General features: G+C 47.7%; 1 protein-coding gene across 1 annotated transcript in view; it reads right to left on the bottom strand.

Moving 5' to 3' along the window:
• GAB2 (GRB2 associated binding protein 2) overlaps nt 1-22,791 on the bottom strand; it is a 153,777-nt gene that overhangs the window by 65,897 nt on the left and 65,089 nt on the right. Inside the window, exon 2 of the mRNA XM_090030693.1 lies at nt 6,148-6,448. Within this exon, the coding sequence (XP_089886819.1) occupies nt 6,148-6,448 (301 nt within the window). The remainder of the gene's footprint in view (nt 1-6,147; nt 6,449-22,791) is intronic.

Genomic DNA, 22,791 nt, shown 5'->3' with positions numbered 1-22,791 from the left:
CACAAATACACAGGATCAGTGTCCTGGTCTCAAACAGCTTAGACTTTAAGCAGGAAAGAGGTAGGATGGAAAACAGAGGTGAAGGGACTTGCTGAAGGTTACCAGCAAACCAACACCACAGCTGGGGATAGTCTCTAAGCCAGTACCTCTCCACTGGACGGCTCTGACTCTCAGCGGACAGTACTGTGCATATGTGTGGCCATGCAGAATGAAAGAATAGGTTAGACTTCATGGGGTATGTTATGGTCAAAGGACCTCAAACTGTACCATTCCCCCCCGCCCCAATGTTTGTATCGCCTTGAATCTCCATCATTTACCTTGGTAGCGTTTTGGCCGGAGCTTTCCTCAGACCCAAAAAAGGGTTAACAGTGCACGACATATGTTTAGCAGGGCTTCTTTCCCCGAAAACAAACAAAACTTATGAGAAAATACAGTTCACAGCTGAAACCTGGCTGCCTGCCCACTGTGGCAAGGGAAATGCAGATGGTTAGAAATACAACACAATAATAATGAGCTTGTGTTTCTTCAACTGTCCATGTCTAGGGGGCTCTGGGAAACCTGTAGCAGCGTAATAATAAATGAGCCTAACACAAGTGAGGGAGCTACAAGGAAGTCATTTCAGCAGGTCTGGCAGAGTAACCCAGAAAGGTGCCTCCGCTAGCCCAGCTGGACTCCTCCAGGTGTTAGGCCAGCTGTGAGCCCCACTCCTTGGGGGTTTTCAAAACCCGACTAGACAAAGCCTTGGCTGGGATGATGTAGCTGGGACTGGTCCTGTTTTGAGTAAGGCGTTGCACTAGATCTGACCTCCTGAGGTCCCTGCCAACCCTCATTTTCTATGATTCCTCTCTTTGCTAACTGAAAACCACTCTACCTGGTTGGCAGCTATAGGTGCTTTAGCAGGTCTCAGGAAAACATTTCAGTTTGTGCCCTGTGCCCGAAAGCTTGCAAAGAACTTTGTTCCAACTACTCAGCTGGTCTAGTAGGAGAGATCACATCTACCCAAAGAACCGGCCTGCCTCAGTTCATGCTGAGCTTTTAGAAAAAGCCTGCTGGAGGCAGATCACCCACATCTACCTCCTGTGGGTCTCTTGCACCTTCCTTTGGCACATCTAAAACCAGCCACTGCTAGGACACTGGTCTGGTCCAGCTCAGTCTGTTCCCAGACAGATTCACAGAAGTTCAAGGCTGGACAGGACCTTGTGGGATCAGGTCCAGCCCCCCTGCTCTGGACAGGAAAGACTTCTGGGGTCAAATAACCCCAGCAAGGTGTGGGTCCAGTCTCCTTTTGAAGATCTCCAGGGTAGGTGCTTGCACCACCCCTGCTGGGAGTCTATTCCAGAGTCTGGTCATACAAACAGTGAAGAAATTTTTCCTTACAGCCAGGCTGAGCTGGATAATAATAGTATCTGAACTATTATCTAATCAGGATAATATCTGAACTATAATCCAGATGTGGGTTCCTTTTTCTTACGATCCCTGCATTTCAAAATCAAAGACTAGATCACGCCCTGATTGTAGCTAATGAGGCGCATGCTGGAAGTGAAGCAGGTACCATGCTGCTTTTGGAGATGGGATTCAGTGCGCTGCAGGACTGAGTCCTAAACAATTTGCCAGCAGCCCTTCAACTCGCTGTGTAAAAGGTGACCTGGGAAATAAATCGGACACACTTTCGGACAGGTATAAACGATGTTAATCAGCAGCGCGATTATTTTACTGCTGTATTTCAATACAACCTTCATGTGACACAGGTATATTGGTATCAAGCTGTCTTAAGGTGTGGGCACATGACCAACATGCCATGGGGTAGAAAAGGGCAGGGTTGCATCAGATGGTCCCATGGAATAGCTGAAGTCTTACCCCATGGTAAGTGGAAGCCAAACTTTCAATGAAAAAAGCATGTGTTAACTTCTATGTACCTCAGATTAAGTATGTGCACATGGGTGTCAACCCCACAGTAATTTGTTCATGTGCCCATCCCCATAGACTGGTTTGGTTTATTCCCCTCTGTACTGGGGAGTAGCTATATCCACGAATATAACTATCTGCCAGTTGTGCTTTAAGAAAGTGGTACATTGTCACCACCAGAGGAACTGCAACCGTTTGCTGGGGGCTGGGGGTTAGTTTGTTAACTTCTGCAACTCTCTTGCTGTGAAAGTACTGCTGCCCATACAGGTACCTCCTGCTTGCTGCATTCATTCACCATCTCTCATTTATACTGAGATCGCGAGTTTTTAAGGGCAGAGATGGGTTTTCATTACGTTCAGCACCTGCCACATTGATCAGCCCCCCTAGGCATGACCTCACAGCTGCTAATACTTCCACCACTTTCCCCAAGTAAGGTCCAATGACTTGTTTGGAGTTATAAGGGTAGAGGTGTAATAGTGACTATAAGGGTAGAGGTGTAATAGTGACCCAAGGACTCCAACCCCTAGCTAACAACCCTTCTCCCCAAGCTCTGCTGCTGTCTCGGTACACTTATGATCAGGACTTGTTTGGAAACCATGAGCCCTGGCAGAGTTCAAGAATTTGGGTTTTCTGTCAGTACAGAGCTGTCCTGCATTTCTCCATTTAAATTCCTACTATCACAGGACTGCTTCAACCTCTCACTGTATGCTGGCTTACTATTATGAACAGTAAAATGCATGGGGGTTTCAGTGGGCACCAGGATGAAGCCACTAGGCCTGAGATGCAAATCAGCATCCACAGTGTCCCACTGCATTGACGTGCCTTGATGCACACTGAACTGTCCAGAAGCTCATACAGCCTTGTGCTTGGGGAGAGAAGAAAGAGCTCAGGATCAGGCCTGGGACCTGCCACCTGCCATTACAGTGGATTAGCCTTCAGCTGGCACCTGTGGTAAGTACGAAGTCCAGTCTGGCTTTGGGAGGTGAGTGAGGTTTGCAACACCAGTGCAGGTTTAGTTAAATCATTGGTTTTATCTGAAGTGGAACCTCTCACTCTTTCTACCATGCCTGGATGCACTGGCTGAATTAACAGGGCATGTAATGCAGCCCTTTGCTAGATTGACTCGGAAACTGTTCGTGGCAGGCCGGTGCTCCCTCAGACAAGCTCCTTACCTACAGCACTGAGCAACAGCTATTTTGTTCCAAAAGGGACTTTTATTCCTGATGTTAATCCCCGGTCCTTTGGGGATGTACGTTTGCAATTTAACACCCTCTGTGCTCCTTTCTGGGACAAGGCTGCCTTTACTGTGGTGCTGCCACTATCTAGACTTATCTTTCACTTCATCCCAGTATCGATCCTGCTTTCTCTGTGCTGGAGGCTTGTTTCGCTACATAGAAAAACTCAGGCTGGAATACAATTTCTTCCAGCTGAATGCAATCAAAACAAAAGGCCCTGACTGGGTAGCTCTTGCCAAGGGTGTTCGCTATTACGCTGAATCCTGATAGCCATAAAATTAGCATCAGATCTGGATGCAGTTTACTTAGCTTGACCTTTCTCTGCAAGATGATGTTTGCAACATTATCGGGGACTCTTTATGGCACTCGTACAAGCATTGCCAAGGTGATGTCCTGTTTAATGCGTCAATTGATGAAGCCTGGATTTATGCTATTGTGATACTGTGTTTGTTGTCCCGCCTGCCTATCCTTTGGCAGGGCTTCAGCTTGGGCAGACTGCAGCTGCTCCATTATCGACCAAAACACACTGGACACTGTTATAGATAGCATAAGGATGTTAGTGTCTATGAAGCTCACACAAGGGTCAGGACCTGGCTGTGCTAGGTGCTGTACAGAAGTATAACAGAGGACACATAGAGAACTCCTGGTCTATATCAACAAGGACACAACAGGTGGATAAACTGGACAAGTCCTAGACTCAGGCCTGAAATTCAGACTTGCTAGCTGTCTTTCAGGCTGTGAATATAGCTAGCTGCAAAGAGCCTGTGTTTTACAGGTCTACCCTACATTACCAGTAAGACAAACATTTAACTATGATGGCTGAGGCAGGGATGATCCTGCCTTCAGAAGACGTTGGACTAGATGACCTCCTGAGGGTCTTTCCAGCCCAATTGTTCTATTGTTACGGCCCTTGGGGATCTGAGGGGTGTGTATGGGTAGAGAGGATGAGGTAACAATAAAACAGACGTAATCCCATCTCATCACTTATTTACTCAGCACCATAGGGGACTGATCTCAGACATCACGCTAGGAGTTGTTCTCAGGGGTGATTTCAAAGAAAATAAGGTGGCGATTTCTCCCTTCTGATGGAGGTTTTGGGAGGGACACATTATACCATCTCTAATCTATACACTTTGGCAGTAGATTAAAGGAATATAGATTAAAGCAGGTTCGCTGCATCCATTCCAAGAGGAACCTTGCAGATGCTTTCCTTTTGCTGGTTTTACAAACCTGATTCTGGTCCCGGAGCAGAAATGTGGAATGATGACTATAGTTGTTGCCCTCCTAACGCACTAGGCTGCTGAATCAAATTCCATGGGTTAGGGTTAGAGCTGTACTCAAAGTGCTTGTAATGTAGGCAATCTCATCAATACAAATGGAATTGGGAATGGATTACATACAGACTCTCCTTTCTGCCACGGCATCCCCACCCTCTGGGTTCTTCCAGTCTGCATTCACATTGCCCTTTCAGCTGCCTCTGTCTGTGGGAACTGGAATGGCTTTGTGGGATCGCTTGGCACCATGCAATACTGTTTAAAACAAATATCTCTGTCCAGCCTGCAAATACACTCAGAGGAAGCCAGAGAAGCCCACCATTGTCTTAGCCCATGCTCACACTGCCAGGACACAATAGTATGGTGTGCATTTGAGAACGGTTGATGCTCATGAAAGAAGCCACACTGACTCTCCTGTTACACAGAACACCACTGGCTTTTACTTCTTCCCTCCTGCCAGCCTCTCAGCTGTGCCTAATCACACCCATGCTGTGGGGTGGGTAGCTGAACTCTTCCACCCAAACACTATTTGCCTATGGCTGACCCCTGAGTGCCAACTGTAGCCACGGATGCTGTGATGTGGACACAGCATCCCTACCCCCATCCAGCTTGTCTCTTCTATTTGCACATCCCACCCATTACCCTCAGATCCTCCTGTGGAGGAGACGACATGTTCCTGCTGATTCTGAAAGCCTTTGACAGAACTTGGCTGATGGCAACAGCATTTTTTTTTAATTTCTTAAAAGGCTTTGAAGCTTGCAAGATAGGAAGAGGATGACACCAGTATTGTGTAAGTGGTGCAGTCTCCCATTTGTCCTCCTAAAGAATTGGTCTGGGAACTCTCCTGTCACTTTTAGCCCGCTAAACCTCACTGATATCATCAAGGCTGGGTTCTCAGTTAACTCTATGCTGATCCCCACGGTACCACAGTGCCCTCAATGGTAGGGCAACCATATTAGTGGGGACAGTCCCATTTTAGTGAGTTAATTAGTTATTACTATTAGTCCCGTTTTAGCTGGGACAGTCCCGGATTTCAGAGGCTGGTCCCAGCCAGCTGTTGGGAATTATAAAGAGCATCCCAGAAACACAGGGCACAGTCTAGGGTGCAGGGCACAGTCTGGCTGGCACACAGCCCTGCCCCCACAAATCTGGGAGAGCAGGGACACACACGCGCACGCACATACACACACATATGCACATACACTCACACACACACTGTTGTGGTGCAGAAATACCCCAAGTGACTTCTCAAAGGTCATGCAGGTAGCTGGCAGCAGAGCCAGAAGCAGCACTCTACACTCATACACTCCACCCCAAAGGCCCATGCACTTGGTCCCATTTCTCTGCTGCTGAAGAAAAGAGAGATGGCACAAGCTCTGTGAGGCTGGGGTGGTGGGCTGCAGCTAGGAAGCAGTGGTGAGATCATTTTAGGGAGAAAGCCAAATGATGTGGTCTGGAGGGCAGAGATAGGCAGGGAGGCTGGAGAGGTTGAGGAATGCCTGAGTGATGCAGTGGCCCAGAGAGAGCTTCACATTTAGTGATCAAAGGACCAATCCCAGCTCCTGTGCCTGACTTCAAAAAGAGTAAAGTCAGGCTGCAAATCCCCCAACTCTTTGTCTGATCCAGCAGAGCAACTGGCTCCAAAAGGAGGGAATAGGGGTTAACCCCACTTTCTTAAGGCACAGTCTGACGCACGGGAATAGGTCACCTATTCCAAACACAAATCCCGGTACCTGTGTTCTCCTCTGACTGGTTGAAGCCACAGATCTGGCAGATGCTACGAACCCACTTGTTCATGTCCTCCTCTGTCTCGGCAACCAGGTAGAAGGTCCGGTCGCTGGTCTTGATGTCAAAGACGTAGCTGTCCTGCAGCTCCTTCTTGTTGAAGGTCAGCCCTGCGTCCACTTGCTCACAGAAGTTGAGGTTGATCACGCGCAGGGGCTTTTTGGAGTGGTCGTTCTTGTAGTATTCCAGGACATCCGGGTCGCCGCTCATCCGACCGCTCCGCAGAATGAACCAGCGTTTCTTCCACGCCTGAAAACCCAAAAGAAACAGTGTTAGCAACACCTGAGAGGAGCAGGATCCCAGGAGCTAGGGGTGGATCTACAAGTTTGAAAAGGGGGTGCAGATGGTGAGGTGCACGATCCCATATGAAACAACACACATTTTTCTCCAGTTAAAAATAAACTAGAAGATTTACTAATATGCCAGGGGCCAAGGGCTGTAATATTGCATTTAAGATTGCAGCAAAAACAAATATAACTTTATCAGAATGAGTGAAAAGCAATCTGTAGGACTGTGAAATTGGAGCTTCATTACTAGGAGCAGCTAAAAAACAGCAGAATGGCAGAACAAAGGAAACAGGCAGGCAAAGTTATTTGGGGAGATGGGATACCTGATATCAAAGGATAGTTTGACTGGTGGGCATTCAGTAAAGAGAGTCAGTGGAGTGGAAGAAGTGGGGCTGGAGCCTCTGGCTGCACAGAGCAGAGCAGGGCTTGAATGGTGGTACCATCACTAAAACCCTGGTTAACCCTTCCCTGGCCCTGCAGCCACTGCCAAGTTCAGGGCTTTGGATCCTTGCTTACCATATAAATTGGCTGTGGTTGCAGGACCCGGGAAGGTTTACCTCGCTCTTGGCAGTGACACCTCCTATCACAGCAGCGTCTGCCCCCACTCAGCTCTGTGTGGCTGGAGGTTCAAGCCCCTCTACCTCTATTCCAGTGCCTGAGGTTGTGCCCTCTATCAGGTATGCTTCTGGGGGGTGGGAATCAGAGCAACGCTCAGGGAGAGGGTGGAGTATAACTTGTGCCATTCCTGCCACTCCTGTCTGATGGGATGGTTGAGGGCTGATCCTCAAAAGGGCCCAGTGATCCTGCTGAGATGGTTGGAGGAAAAGGCCCAAGAATAGAAACGGTGTCAGGACCGAGCTCCTATTCCAGCGCTCAGCTCAGCATCTCATGACCTGCAAGTTCTGCGCTCCCCAGTGCCAAGTCATTTGTGGGAAGACATTAGCATCAGTAATCACTACAAAACAAGTCCCAGACCCTTTGGATACAAGGTCCCAGAGAAACAGTCTTGCAGAAACACCCTGGGGGAGTCATTGCAATGAAGTTTGACAGTAACCCGAGCATGACTACGAGAGCTCCCTGTCCTCTGGATCTTTAAATGCCAGTATTCAAGAGGCAAATAAGAACAATGAGAAGCGGCTATTTTTTTAATATTAGGAATAATGCCAAGAAGATCCGTGGAGAATCCAGACTTCATTTATTTGCAAAATCTTCTGTTCCTTCTGTAAGAAGGAAATTCATTAGTAAAGAAAGCGCTATTGATTCTTAAAAGCACTGCTTTCCTTTAGCTACCTGGCTCTACTTTACTCCCAGCAGCATCCCCGTCAAGGCCACCCCTGGGGAAAGCCTCATGGGTTTACATTGCTCTAGACAAACTGGAAAATAAATGTCACCTGCCAGCCCCTGGGAACTTGCACAAATGAAACGTTTTGCTGCTCAGCAGACTCTCCTCCCTCCTGTAAGCACTGGCTTTGTATGTAGGGAAGGGCTGGCAGAGAGCAGCATGCTTGAAGGGCTGTTTTGCAGCTCCTGCATCTTTTGCCAAGAAGCACATGTGTTCGCAGAATACACATTGGCCCGGCTGCAGGGATCTGAGAGCAGGAATGAATCTGTGACCTGGGCTGGAATTTGAAAAACACCAAACAAATCTGGACGGCAGAGGCTGTCAAGTTTGCTCTGGTGGAAGCCTGCTCGGAGAAGAACAGCATGCAGCCGCTTGCTTTGGCTCGGGGGGTAGGGGGCTGCTTAATGATAGCACAAAGCACTTCCTATGAGGGCTGCTCTGAGGCTTTAAACCACAGGACATCTGGGGTGGAGGGTGGCATGGAGGCTCACTGCCCTTGTAAGAGTTTGATTTAATTACAACCCAATTTTGCAGGCCTGTGGGTTTGGGATAAGGCTCCCACATGTGCTGGCTGTATGTCTCAGCTAAAAAAAAGCCCATGGAAAGCAATGTAGGCCAGTGGGTTGAGCTGGGGACAAACTCTAATCCCAGGTTTGAGGGATCCCTGCTGTTTATTTGAGCAAGTCTCCATGTCTCAGTTTCCCCCTGCACGAGATGGGAATTATAATCCGGCATTATCCCGCAAAGCCCTACAGAGATACCTGCAGGTCACTCTGAACACAACAAGTTACTACCTAGTTGTGACCGATGCATGCTATAAAAAGTTACTACCTAGTTGTGACCGATGCATGCTATTGTTGTCGAGTCTGATGTCCCATGGACTGCATGTCAGAGGTTTCCCACGGTGTTGCTGGAGGGCTGCTCAGCCCTATCTGCGCATCTTCCCAGTAGCCCTGTTGTAAAGGGATGCCACACCACTGATGCAGGTCCGAGCTCCCCAAAGGCTGCTCTAACCTCTGCCAGGGCTGATGTGGGCTGTCTCAGAGAATGAAGGAGTTTTGTTTTGTTTTTTTAAAGAAAGTGTTTATGTTCCAAGCCAAATTGGCCAAATCAAGTCCAAATCCATGAGTCAGTCCAGAACTGGAAGTGGCTCTACAACAGACAAACATCCTCCAACCCTACCAGGGGCTTCAAATATTTCCAATGTCTTTTGGCAGGCATCCTATGTGCTGGCCCAAGCCTGGAGGCTTGGGGTTCGGATGCCCCCCAAATTTTGCCTACCCTCAGCCATCTGGCCTCAGGAACAAGCTAGGGAGGAGCCTCCCATTTCCATAAAGTGGGCTTTAAGCCCCAACACCTCGGCAGGTACTAAACCATGCCAGAAGAACAACTATCCCGCAGGGCCTTAAGGAAGACTGCCTTCCTGGACCCAGATCCATGGTGTTTACTGACAGTCTTGCCTCCCAGACCTTGCACTGACTGGATCTTGGTGCCAGAAAGAATCTGGGCCTAGATCGGACTTTCCCAAGTTCAGGGCCATTTGGATGCTCGCCTCATGCTTTCTTGCAAGCTTCAGAGACTTACCCAGATGCTGACTTTTATGAAGACTCTTCCCTAACACATACTTATTAAGCTTTTCTGAGCATGCTCTTCCCTGGCTGTATGCATACACAATACCTATGAGTGTTCACGGGAGTTACTGTCCATAAACCTATATGAAAACACGAGGTAAGATGCTCCCTTGATTTTGCCGGAGCCCCATCAGTTTGTGCTACTTGAAAATCTGCCCTCTTACCTTCAGACAGTTGCATTAAAATCATTTACGCTGCCCGTGCATGAAGAAGAACAAATGTGTTTGTGCTAGATAAACTTGGTGTCAGACTTGCACTGCACTGAAACAGCAGCATGCGCTGATAAATGGGTTACTGGAGATAGCTCGCTGGTCATTTGCCAAGCTAAGTAGAGCTGTTTTCATTTTATGCCTGAGGTTCACATGTCCTTTTTGTTGAATAAAATGTCAGTTTTATCTATTAAAAACTCCAGGGAATGAACACAGTCACCAAAAACAGTCAGTTTAATAGGCTAAAGGAAAAAATACAAGCCCATGAATAACAAAGTCCATGGCTATGTACGTGCTGCATAGTAATAGCCTGCCTTGCAATTTTTGAAATTTTCTTTTTAAAGCCCCAGCTTTTGGAGCCAAGTCATGACAGGAGAATTTCATTTGTCATTCAAAAAATAAACTCCCTTCATTTCTAGCTCTCCTGGTTGTGGAGAAAAGTTTGAGAATATAAGCAGGAAAAGCTGTCTCAGAAGCCACTGGGCAAGTAGAAAGAACCCCAGATTTATTATTTAAAAGCAGTTTCATGATTTCTCATGGCATGGCATGGGCCATATGGAAGACAAAAGACCACCTGCAAAAATCGATCTTCGCGATCAAGGGTATAAGCCACTGCCTGAGGTAAGGGACCGTTTACCATGAATAAGGATGGCAGAATCCAGGTTTAAGATCAATTTGCTACCATGATACTCATATTCTGTCCAACAGAAAGGTGGTGGCTTGTCACCTGCCCCAAAACTGCAGTGACTTCCATAATACGGAGGAGCCTGCAGCAACCTCGATTGTTAATAGAGGGGTGGAAATGACATCTTCCTGCATACGTTGCTCCTAAGCGGAACGACTTACCGAGAAGCATTTCTTGCTGGGACTTGTTGAACTCTGGGCTACGCAGCCACAGTCATGATACGGGTGACACCAGTGTCATGGCGTAATAAAACACAACAAAGTTCTCTACAGTTTGGTCACTGCCCGGCCATCATTTTAACTAGAGGGCAGGCAGGCGCTATTTTGTATGTATTCTGTCTGGCTTAGAAAGTTACCAGAATCTAATCACGCTGAACTGCTACGACATCATGAGAAAATAGGAGAGGTATGTCGAAAGTCAATCTGGAACTGTATTTGCTTTGGCAGCTGTTGTGTTATCCCAGCAAACGGAAACCATGTCCACAAACCTACACGTGAACGTGTGTGTGTCATAACAAGAACATCGTACTTCACACTGGAATTACTTCAGCTTTCATTTATCAGCGCTCTGCTGATATCCCAGCTGGGCTCCGGCGCACACAGGAAAGTTTTGTTCACGTTACTTATACTGGAAGCAATTCAAGGCAGGAACTTCGACTTGTGTTTGCTAGTATGGCATTGTGCACAACAACGGCGCTTGAGAAAGCACAAACGACAATAAAGACAAAACCTGACTCCCGGCCCTGGAGAGGATCTGTTGGAGGAGACACCTCTGAGCCTGTCTATGCCAGGCAATGGCTTAAAGCATTTCGGCATCAGCTGGTAGAGAATTTAGACTTTCTAGCTCAGAAGGACAAGAGTCCTGTTATTTGAATTAAGGAGTTCAGCTGTCAACAGTGCAAGGCTCAGATCCACTGAACCCATCCTACACACACACACACTCACACTCCTTATTGGGGTCCACTTCATCCCGGTCTCTATTGTAGGGCATCCTGTTACGTTATTTAGACCAGGTCTTTGAGAATTTGGTGACCTAAATGTAAAACCTGTGCAGTCATTTCTCCAAACAATCTGATTTTCACTTCTCTTCTTGAAGGCTTATAAATAGCCTTTGTTTGTGTCTCCAGGATTTGTAACCTAATTAGTTTTGCGCTAATTCTCAAACTGGCCGCCGGCGCCAGGAAATCAAGTGCAGTGTAATCTTCCAAAAGCAGTGGAGCAGCAAATCTTTTAGCAATACAACTCAGAGGATGGTCATTCAGAATTCAATTCAATTTAGGAAACAATCACAACCTTCTCTTCCAAAAGGCTGCTCTTAGAGGAACTACCTATATGGAGTGTGTATGCGTATGTTTAGCTACGCCCACTGCAAAAAAAAAAAAAGAAAGAAAAAGAAGATCACCATAGCTTTATAACCCGTGATTTTGTAGTGGATCAGACGAAGTTCTGAGAAATGTCCTTGCAAACATTTTAGTCTAGCTTCATGTACAGAATGTGCCTTTTGCCTCCTTCCGATAAACTGAGCCCTGAACAGCTCTAGCTCCCAAACTGTTTTCCAAGGCTCAATTATTAACCCCACACTGTTCACAAAACCCCCGCAAAAACTAGAGACCTGCAGCAAGGCTGCGTATAAACCATTGGTCTCCTCCAGCTGGGGCGTGCTCTATGCACTAGAGGATATTGTGCCTTCATACCCTCACACTTTCAAAAACCATGAATCAGGGGTCCCAGAAACAGGAAATTGCCTCAAAAATCATACGCTTGAGAAAAGCCAGGGAAATGTTGGGTTCTTGTCATTTGCCTTTTGACTTCTGAGCCTTCGTGGACACCGTTTCAAGCCTATTCTGCAAACACAAAGGCTATTAACATACCTTTAGAAAGAAAAGCTGAGGTTCTCATATAATCACCTGACTCCTAGAGCTAGGGCTTGAAGAAAAACACCAAGGTACAGGGCATGAGAACTGGCATCACTGATCCTTCCTTCAAAAGCTGACCTTTGCATCTTTCACAGACACAACCCCCTCTCCAGGTCTCCCTATTCTGTGTGTTATCAGTGGAAATCCCTATCCAAGGCCTCTTCTGGTTAATATGTGGCACAGCTGACAGTTGTGTGAGCAATTCAGGTGGCTGGTAAGTGGGAGACGCCAGTAGTAAAAACCAAACAGCATTACGTGTGACCTGCCTCTGTATGTGAACCTCTTTTATTCCCTTTACAACCCTGATGCTTATTAATATTTTACAAAAACACTGAATGAGTGATTAACAGTTCCCGTCTCACCTAATCTCACTGGGCATTCATGCCAGGCTTATCACCATAGCTACTACATCATACTCCTCCGATTGAAATTCTTCTAAATAACATTGTGTCCCCACCAGCCAGAGAGCGATTTATCAGATTTTACTGTTCTAGAGGGAATGAACGTGTCCTGTAATTGTCCTTGGAAGGGAAAATGATGGCTGTACTGACGTAGCATAAAAACAAAGGCTCTGAGGCTGTAGGGCCCCATGTACAGCCCGCTGAAGCTAATGGACAACCAAGGACCTTAATGGGCTCTGGACCAGGCTCAGAGCTGCTAATGGAAATTAGATTCTTTGCTGCAATCTCATGTAATTGCTGCTGAACTTGGGATGAGGCTTTCCACTCTTCTCCACGCAGCTGATTCAAGCCCTTAAACAGTGAGTTTAGCCTGTTGTGTTTACCACGTACGATGTGTCCATTTTGGGGTCAGCAGCAGGCAGACCTGATGCAGGTTTTCTCTCTTCCTTTTCAGGCAGGGAATCTTAATTTTTCCTCCCCCCGATTGTTTCAGGAAAGATGCTTCTCCTGCTTCCTTGGCTTTTGGACGTTCGCATTCAATGCAAGGTCTGTTTAAGCTCCCCCGCCCCCTGGCGCAGATTGGGAAGTCATTACCTTCTCGGGTTTCCGCTGGCCATGGTATCTGTTTGCACGCTTTGATTGCTGATACCCTGTATGTGTGGGATGAGCCAGTACTTTAAGTATCTCTCTCCAGTAAAGTGCATTGCAGGGAAGTGCAGTGATGTATCGCAATGTAACATGCTGCCTAGGGTGCAGCATCATGGGCACTGTTTATCTGTAAGTCATGCTGTTTGCTTCTTGGGATATTAGGACTGCCCAGATATAGGTCTTTTAGCTTCCCTACTGTACCTAACTATTGCCCCTGTGTTAAAGTGACTGTCCAAGATCACAACCAGAGTCTGGAATAGAACATGCCCGACATGTCCACACAGCCAAATGATGGAGTGGTTGCAGCACATGCCAGCACACCCCTGCCAGCACAGGGAACAAGATCAGCGAACATCCATCCCATGGCCCTTGCCTTACCAGCATATGCACTCTCCAGGGACTATGGGTACCTACTGTTGCAGCTTCACTTTGCTGCAAAACCTGTTTCCCCTTGTTTCTGCAGAGATAATGGAGCCTCTCCCATCACTGCAGTATGGCTCTAGCCAAGGGTAGTATTTGTTTAACTGCTTTATGATGGGAAGAGGCCAGCAGTTTCAGAGCCCGTAAAACGGTGCTTGTGCAGCATAACTCTCCAGCTGTGTGGTCTTGGGGTCACATCAGGTTGTTCTGCCATCAAAGGATGGCTGCTCAGTGACCCAAAGATCACTGAAACATATTTGGATGATTCACAGTTACTTCTTTTGAAGGCAATTGTGAAAAAAAAAGGAATGTAAATTCTTCCCAGTCTCTGATCATCTGGACTGTTAATTATTACAGAATTAACACATCTGTGCCTATTATAAGAGGACCCTCCTGTGCCTCATCATAGTTGAAGGGCTTGTGAATGCTTAGAAAAAAATGACCCATTTCCAGGTGGAAATTGGAGCCGGATGGGCTTGATAATATCACAGTCAGTGGAAATCAGGGTTGCTCTGTTCGCTCGATTGGGATGACAGCACTTGGTTCAGGAGTACGCTCCTCAATTTGGCCAGGGAGAGACTGAATGGCTATGTTGCATTTGAACCCCTTGGCACATGCTCATTGTATGGCATAGTGGGATCTGATTCCCCAGTCCCAACAATCCCAACATGTGTGGCATGACAGAAGGTGTAATTTTTGGATTGAGGTTCAGATCCCAATCACACCCTTTCTACTTGTCAATGCAGAAAAGTCAGCCTGGCCATTTCTGTGAGAACATGAAGATAGGGGCAGTGACAGCAATTTGCCACAGACTGAAAATGGGTAGGTGGGCATTTACCACTTAGCAGCTGACCAACAAGTCTCTGCCCTTTTTTAATTTGCTGTGAATTGTTTCTCTGTCTACAACCTAGGAACCACCCCTGGAAAACAACTGTGTATACACACGTGTGTGATCTATGTGGAGAGGGGAGATTACAATAGGAGGTATAATTATGCCATACAAACCAATCTGGAGCTAGCAAGGAAATAAGCCAGATGACTACAGCAGTCATTTCCCATCTCTAGATGCTATAGGCCTAATTCTGATTTTCCCGATGCCCATGTAAAATCAAGACCCTCACCACTGAAGACAACAGATTGACACTAAGAAAGAAAGATCAGGCCGTGCAGTTCTGCGTGTGCACAAACGGACAGCAGCCAAGGTGATTTAGCAGGGCACAGAATGGCTCCTGCTAGTTCATTATGGCTACCTGCTACCTGCTCAGTCATTGATGTGCAGGGACGAAGTTCTGTTCTGCACAAATCTCCTTCGTGGCAGCTCTAATACCTGCTCCCGGTTTTCATTCGGAGGCCTGCTTGTGCCCATGACGAGCCCTTTCACATGATGGAGTGCACACTCTGTTAAACATATCCAGTCTACAGCCTTGGGCACATCAGCGTGGCAGAAAGGAGAGCTGATTGCGTTTGTTCTGCCCGAGGCACTCGCACTTGCACTCCAGTAGGTGCTGGAAGAACCCAGATGTTTCTAATGAATGAGTCAGTGATGGGAAGACATCCTCCAGCCAGGCCAACACAGGGCAGGACCACTGCAGCAGGCAGATATGCTGGGGTACTGCTCAAGAAGCCAGCACAGCCCATCCACCTCATGGAAGCAACAGCATTGCTTATGATGCACCCTGATGCTACCAGAGTCCAAGAGGAGCTGGGAACGGACCCTTCACCAGATGAAAAACAGGCATTTTGAGCGTGTGAGCACCATTTAAGGAGAGAAGAGGCAGGTGCAAGGCCCCGCAGTGGGTTGGGGAAGTCTCATCCAGCACAGACTCGGTGGGGAGGAAGTGGCCAAGGCAGTCTGGAGACGAGCTCCTAGTGCTGCCACAGACTTTCTGTGTGATCTTGGGGAAGTCACCTACATCTCTTGGTTTCATACCTAGAAAATGAGGATGGTAGCACTTACCTACCTCGCCGGGGGGCAGTAAGACTGTTGTGCAGTAAAACCTATGAAACACTCAGATGCTGTGATGACAGCCCCTTAGGTAGAGAGCTGTCCTTTCTCCGTCTTCACTGCTGCACAATCCTTCAGGCTCTCACTGCTTAGGCTCTGCGGAGTCACTGAGTTGTACTTCCCATCTCCTGCGGTTCAGAGGGGCAATGGCAAGTCAGTAACAAGCCGTCCTGGAGAAGGTTCAACATGAAGAGGCGATGGTGTCAGCCAGTCTGGAGAGATGTTGTTCCCTTATGGACATGACTACATCGCAGGGGAATGCAGGGCTCTCTTCCCATTACACCAGTGCTTCTCAGACTGTGGTGCACAGAGCGCTTGATGGTAACCTGCCCTGAGCCGGCAACCCAGCTGGTGCTAAGTCATCCTCCTTTAGTCACTGGCTGCTTTTACAGGAGTCTGGACTCTTCACAGAGGAGAGGAGTCTGGAGGCCTGTCCCAGCAGATGGAAGCAAGGCACCAGGTAACATGTGCAGAGGGTCCAAGGCACACAGCCAGCCACCTCTTTTTGTGTCCTTTTCTCCTGCTCTCCTCTCTAGAAACCACCTCCTGGTCAAGCCCTTCCTCCTTCCAGTGCCACCTTAAAACACACTCCTGCGGCTAAGGCCCTACACCTCTGCCCTGCCACTACTGTAGTGTTATGTGCAAAGTTCGGGGACATCCAGGCTCTGACTGCCTGTTTCCTTTGCTGACAGGTGCCCCAATCCAAGCCCTAATTCACCGGGACAGTCTTTGCCCACATGCACTGTCCCCTTGACATCACCAGTGGCTCATGTGAGGACTATATATACAAGCTTGCATAATCTGGCTTAGTGAAGAGCTCCAGTGAGCTAAAGGAGGGAGACTGTCAACCATAACCTTGAACCTGGAGTCTCAGGGAAGGTACCTTGAAGATAAAGAGTGAGACCTTGGACTTGATATGTTGTGGGAACCCACAACAGGGACTGGAGGATGTGTTTGTGGCAGCCAGAGTTGCTATAAAGCACTGCAGCGTGTCTTCACTATTGGTATCTGGAGTTTCTGAAGAGCTGAAAACCTTGTGTCCAGGTTGATGGCATTGCAGTTGACCAGCTGAGAGGTGACAAGGCTGTGAGTAGCTGGGGCTTAGTTAATGTCCAACAGGATGGGACAGTCTCCTAGCTGACTGGAGATGGCAGAAAGCATGGCACACAGATGTTAAGTGCAGAGCAGAGCTGCTTTCGGAAAGACAAGCTGAGGGAGAAGTTCCTTTGTGTAGCATCTACGATCTCTCATGATCACACTGCAGGTTGTATGGGTCTGAGCCTCTACCATGAGTCAGTGGACATTTTGAGAGCTGCAATGCAGCACTTGTAACTCCATATTAGCACATTCAATCAGCATGACTATGACATGCCTGAACATTTATGTTATTTCAGCAACCAAATCTATTTGTCTCCATCACATTGTGTTATCCTAACTTTTCTGAAACAGAGAAGCTCAGGCTAAGCCAGCTTGATACTTGTGACTTTATGCAAACACAATGCATTGGATGTATAAGCTGAAGAGTGTGGAAGCTTTTCCATTATTCACCATATTAGCACGCACACTTTATCAGACTGCGCTCAGCTGCTCCGCAATCTGGCACTGACTTAAGAGTCCTGGCGGGACTATTCTTTGGAAACAGAGAGACAGACAGCGGCGTGCTTTACTGAGGACAAGGCCTTTCTCTAAATCAGTCAGCATGGTACTGCAGTTACCTCACTATGAAAACAGACCACGCAGAACACGACTTAGCAACGGGTTTGTTGTCAGCATATTACTAAGGATTAAGGCCAAATCTGGAGTGAATATCAACCAGCAGACCTCCACTGACATCACTTGACAGTCCTTCATATACATCACCTGCTGATTTGGCCAGCCGTAGTAATCTGCAGCGAGACTCTAGATCAGTGGTACTCCTCAACACATCCAGCCGCATGGGCCAGATGAGTGGCAGGGAGTTGGTTCGTAGGCTGGATTTGGTGCATGGGATTGGTCCATTGATCTGATCCAGTGTGGGTCCATGGGTATGATTTGGTGGGCAGGGCTGGCCCCATGCGTTGGCCAGAACCTGCACTCTGGACCTGGCTGCAGACCAACTCCGTAGGCTGGCCCCATTCAGCGCACGGGGCCATGTCATCCAGCAACAGGCTCCCCAGGGGTCTGAAAATGTGGGGGGGGGGGGGAGTGGTGGCAATGTTAGTTGCTGTTGCAATTACCCAGGTCTTCAGCAATTAATGCTGCTACCTCTCCTCTGCCACCACACTGCCATACCCACGGACAGCCCCGTGGGCTAGATGACATGGCGTCATATACCACGGTTGAGAACCAGTGCTCTAGAGAGCTGACTTCACAGTTCAACAATAAAGAACAGAGCAAGGGCTGCTTGAATTGGTGTAGCCTGCAGCACATGTGAAACAGCTCAGCTAGGAACAGCCTGCGGAAAAGGGCAGTCCAGTCTATGGAGCAGTAGTGTAGCATCGTGGTAAGTCGGGAACAAGAAACGTGGTCCTGACTATGCCACTGACCTGCTGTGTGTCCTTGGGGAAGTCACTTTACTTCTCTGCCGCTCTTCCTGTTGTCTGACTGCCTATTTACATTTCCAGCAGTGCAGGCCAAGCTTGCCTCCCACTGTGTATGAATATATTCAGCACTGGTTGTGAATATACTGTGCGGCCCTGATCTCAGCTTGGGTCTCTAGGCCATGCAACAAATACCTGCATGGAATACCAACCCGGCATGACCTCCAGCTTTGATCTGTCAGCATTCCCCTAGGGATGCTGCTCTGCTGAGAAGACTAGAAGGCCAAACCAATTCCAGGTTAGACTGGAGATGAAACTGGCCCTAACAGCTTATTACTGTGCAATAATTTTTGGGGAGAACATCCAACCAAGCAGGCCTGATTCTGTTCCCATTTGCACTAATGCAAATCAGAGACTAATCTTTGGAAGGCAATGGGGTAAATTCTTAGCTGTTGATCTTAGCTAGATCCAATGCACTGAATCTGCAACGGCTGTGAATACAAGAAGGAGGAGCAGTGAGTGCTTATTTTGCCTTGAGTGCCACTGTGTCTATTGTGAAGGCTTGTGATCCTGAGGCAGAGAAACAGGTATTCTTTGAGTCTCCTTCAATAGACTCGCTCCTGATTTTTACTTTAGTTTTGGGGAAACTTGACTTCTGTAGAAAATCATAGACATCAGAGTGTGCATGGGTACATTAAGACCACAGACATTTGCAAGGCCAAGCGGATTGTTTTAGCGGAAATCCAAGCCCACACTGATCCTGTCACGTTTGGCTATGCAGGACACAGGAAGATCAGATCAGCAAGGCCCTTTGGAGATGCCTTGCATTCTGACGCCGTGAGCTTGAGACACGTGGATGTGCTATCGTATCAGGTACCACAGAAATGTGAGGAATTATTACAGAAGAGTTCTTCCAGCTGCATCAAATCTGTCTGCGCGTGGTGAAAACGCTCCCCAAAGGCCCATCAAGAGGAATCTGAGATTGGCTGAGTCCAGAGTTCATCTGGCTCTGTTCAAAATACTTCTTAATAGGAGAATGTGCCGTTACATTATCGGGCAGCTTTTGTTTCTTTTATTTTTTCATCGCAGCCTTGGTGCCTTGGCTCGCTCTAGACAATAAAACTTAAGCTTCTATCAACCGCTATTATAGGTTGTTTTTTGGTTTTTTTTAAATCCACAACAACAGTGTTGATTATATCCAGGCTTCCTACATTAAGACAGACATTGACCTAAGTGTGGCAGTGCTACCACTTAATTCCTAATAAAAAAAAAATCTCTTTCTTCGATAGCTCACACCAAGTGAAATGCTTCCCCGGGGAGAGGACACGCACCAGAACCTCGGCATCGATCAAGTCCCATTTTGGAGACTAAATATGACGCAGGTCTTGTTGTTCTACCTTGCCAGCTCATAAATGATGTTGAACTGAGAGCCCTGGATAGCAAAGACCTTGACTTATGAACACCATGGGCATTGGCAGTCCCTATGTTTCCCCTTGAATTTCTCCTACTTCCATTTAAGCTCTGACTCAGAAGAAGCATACCTGAGAGTGGGAGAAAGTGGTAGACACAAGTACAGAAATTTGATGCAGCTGTTGGTGCAAATGTAGTGCAGGTCTCAGGCTTTCTGATGGACCTACATAGGCTGGTGAGCAAGACTGTCCTAGGTGACCCCAATCGAGATGCATACTTACTAAGGCCAACAAGCTACTCTCGGTAGCTCGTGGTGAGTCTCAGGCACTGCTGAGACAAGCTGGATTCCAGTTGTGATCCCAACATTAGAAGACATGATGTTTTCTCTCTGATATCCAAAGTCACTCAATCCCACCCCTCCCTCCCAATGCTCTACAACATTATTCTCCAAACTACGTGCAAACAACTTGACTACAGCCGTCACCTGTTTACACAGCTCAAGGGCTTTTCAATTCTGCTAGCAACAGGTGGTGTTTGTTTGTCTTCAGTCTGTTTAGCTGTCAGGCACCCTCACCGCTGTGTTTAAAGCAAGTGCTCATTATAAAGTCAATGCTGAGAGCCATGAGTCTGTGCTCCCCTGTGATTATACCCACCTCACCCAGCCTCTCTACAAAGCAATCTTCATAAAACTTCTGGAGAGCAAAATCAGCCACCACCTTACTACTGGCTGCAATCGGGCCAATACTGAGATTACCATCCTTTTGTGTTACCACGCAATCTCACAGCTCCCTGAACAAGGGGAGCAAATAGCTGTTTTCACCTCCGCCTGCACTCTGGATGTATCCGTGTTCCTCCTCTCCTTGTCAGGATTCAGGGTAAGACACAAGACAGTAGGATCCGATTGCACTGAGGACAGAAGCCCTCCTCTTATCCACACACATCTATAATTGCACTGCTGCATCTCTCTCTCCACTTTGCATGTGGCATTGTCCCATCTCAGAGATGGAGCAAGGGGTGAATGGGCTCCAGTCCCATCTCTTGCAATGAACCCAGAGAAAACTGATAGGCAACTTCTTCCCCTTTCTGCCCCTACAGTCATGGTCTCTGGCATCTTCGCCAGCCTCTCATCAGCTTACAACCCTCGTTATTATCTCTAGGAAACTGTGGTCACAGGAGATGGCAGATTCATGTACCTTCAAAATACAGACAAATCCCACATCTGTGTTTCTCATTGGATGTTAAATGCATAATCCCTCATCAGTCCCTGTGTCTGGGAGCCATCAGCACCTGGACTAGCGGATGAACTTGTGCTGGGGCAAGATGGAGGTGATGGTTGTGAGAGAGGGACCCGTGCCATCTAGAATTCACTCTCATCTCTTAGGATGGTTCACAGCTGGAGGAAGGCTCTTTCTGGACTGCTCTCTGTGAGCTATGGATCCGAAAGCCATCCTCTCCCAACTACAACAGCACCCTCTCCTATTAGGATGGGGACACATGACACATTTGCCCCTGCCTAACACGCACCAATATATGGTTGTTCCTATCATCACGGAGTGACTGGTGACTCATGCCAAATAGGGCTATATGTCAGGTCGCCACTCCACCTTTTCACCAGTGTACAGGTGGATTACTGTGGTATAAACATATCATGTGTCAGCTAAGATTTTCCCATGCATGTATACGAATTGGACTGGATCGCTGAAATCCATTCACCGAAATATGAAAGCGTTGACCCTGATAATGTTTCCTGCTGATGCAGAATGAAGCATCCCACCTGCTGAGCAGCACAGGTTTTGTAAAGCTCATCATCCTGGTGCCTTGCGCAGACTCTTGGTAGAATGCAAAATCAAACGATGAAGTTGATGCCCAGAATCAAACCACCTCAGCAGGAATGATTCAGGATTTGGAAGGAACAGCAGCACATGCTAGCACGGCCTCCATCGCAGACAGGGACCTGACACAAGATACAATGCAACCAGCACCTTCAAGGATTCCTTATTTATGCCGTAGGCTAAGATCAACAACCCTGCAAGCACAGGGAGCAAGTGGGTAATGACCCCTTCCCACATCACACTTCAGCAGAACCAGCAGAGAGGGATCCTCAGGGGCAGGCTGAATGCTTTGGTGTTGCAGACCCTGCCTCTGGCCAGATGCTTGCACAACGGAGAGATGCCTGACAATCCTTTCTTGAGGAATTTCCCAGAGACCGGAGCCTGTGTTCCCTCTAGCTTGGTGCGGAGGCCAGACCAGGCGTTTCAGTTTTCCAGGTGAATGCATCATTAGACAGTGCAGAGGGCAGCCTTCCAGCAGACTGATTAACCTTTTCAAATGGCAGGAAGCCAGACCCTTCCTCCAGGCAAACCGGCACAGCTCCATGGACACCATCAGAGCTACACTTGCTCACACCAGGCCAGGGACATGGGATTTGAGTGACTTCGAACCAGTGATTTGCTCTTATGCCTAATTAAAGACTCTTTTCTGGTTCACTGCAGTTTTCCTTTTTCCATGTCTCCTGAGTACATGTTATGCCCCAGCTAGAAAATCCCTCCTTCTGGATATCTGATAATCACTGTGGCTTGCAAAGTTTGTGCCAGATTCATTAGCAACACCAGCTTCTGACAGGTTCAACTGGCTGCTTTGTTAGTTTGGTACCAAGCACCGGGAAATCGGTTCATGGTCCAAGCAGGTACTGACTGCGCCCGCCTGAAGCATTAGAGCATCGGTGCAAGTAGCCTTGGTGGAAAAAAGCTTGTTGCGCTTGTCTCAGGGCCACCCAGTTAATGTTCCCTCGTGAGGAATGCACGGCCTTCCTAGCACACGTGATTCCAGAGCAATGAGGCCAGATCAACTCTATGCATCCTGCATCCCTTACAAGTTACAGCGAGGCTGTGCCTGTACATAGCTCTCTGAACCAGGGTGCATTTAGCCCTAAAAGCAGCATGCCTCTGAACGCAGCTGAACAGAAATCAATGTCTACAACCATCAATTTTACTAATAAGGAACTACGAGTTTACAGTGACAAGTTCAGCAAGCAGCAGCCAAGCAAAAAGAGGGTGACGTGCCAGAGGATCTAGCTAGTTTGCATTGCAAAGAAGCAGGAAAGTAAAATAATCAGAGAGT

This window comes from Crocodylus siamensis, chromosome 1, assembly GCF_052110815.1.
Source record: "Crocodylus siamensis isolate JL-2025a chromosome 1, ASM5211081v1, whole genome shotgun sequence".
NCBI classification, from domain to species: domain Eukaryota; kingdom Metazoa; phylum Chordata; order Crocodylia; family Crocodylidae; genus Crocodylus; species Crocodylus siamensis.
This window is presented reverse-complemented; position numbering and strand designations above follow the sequence as displayed.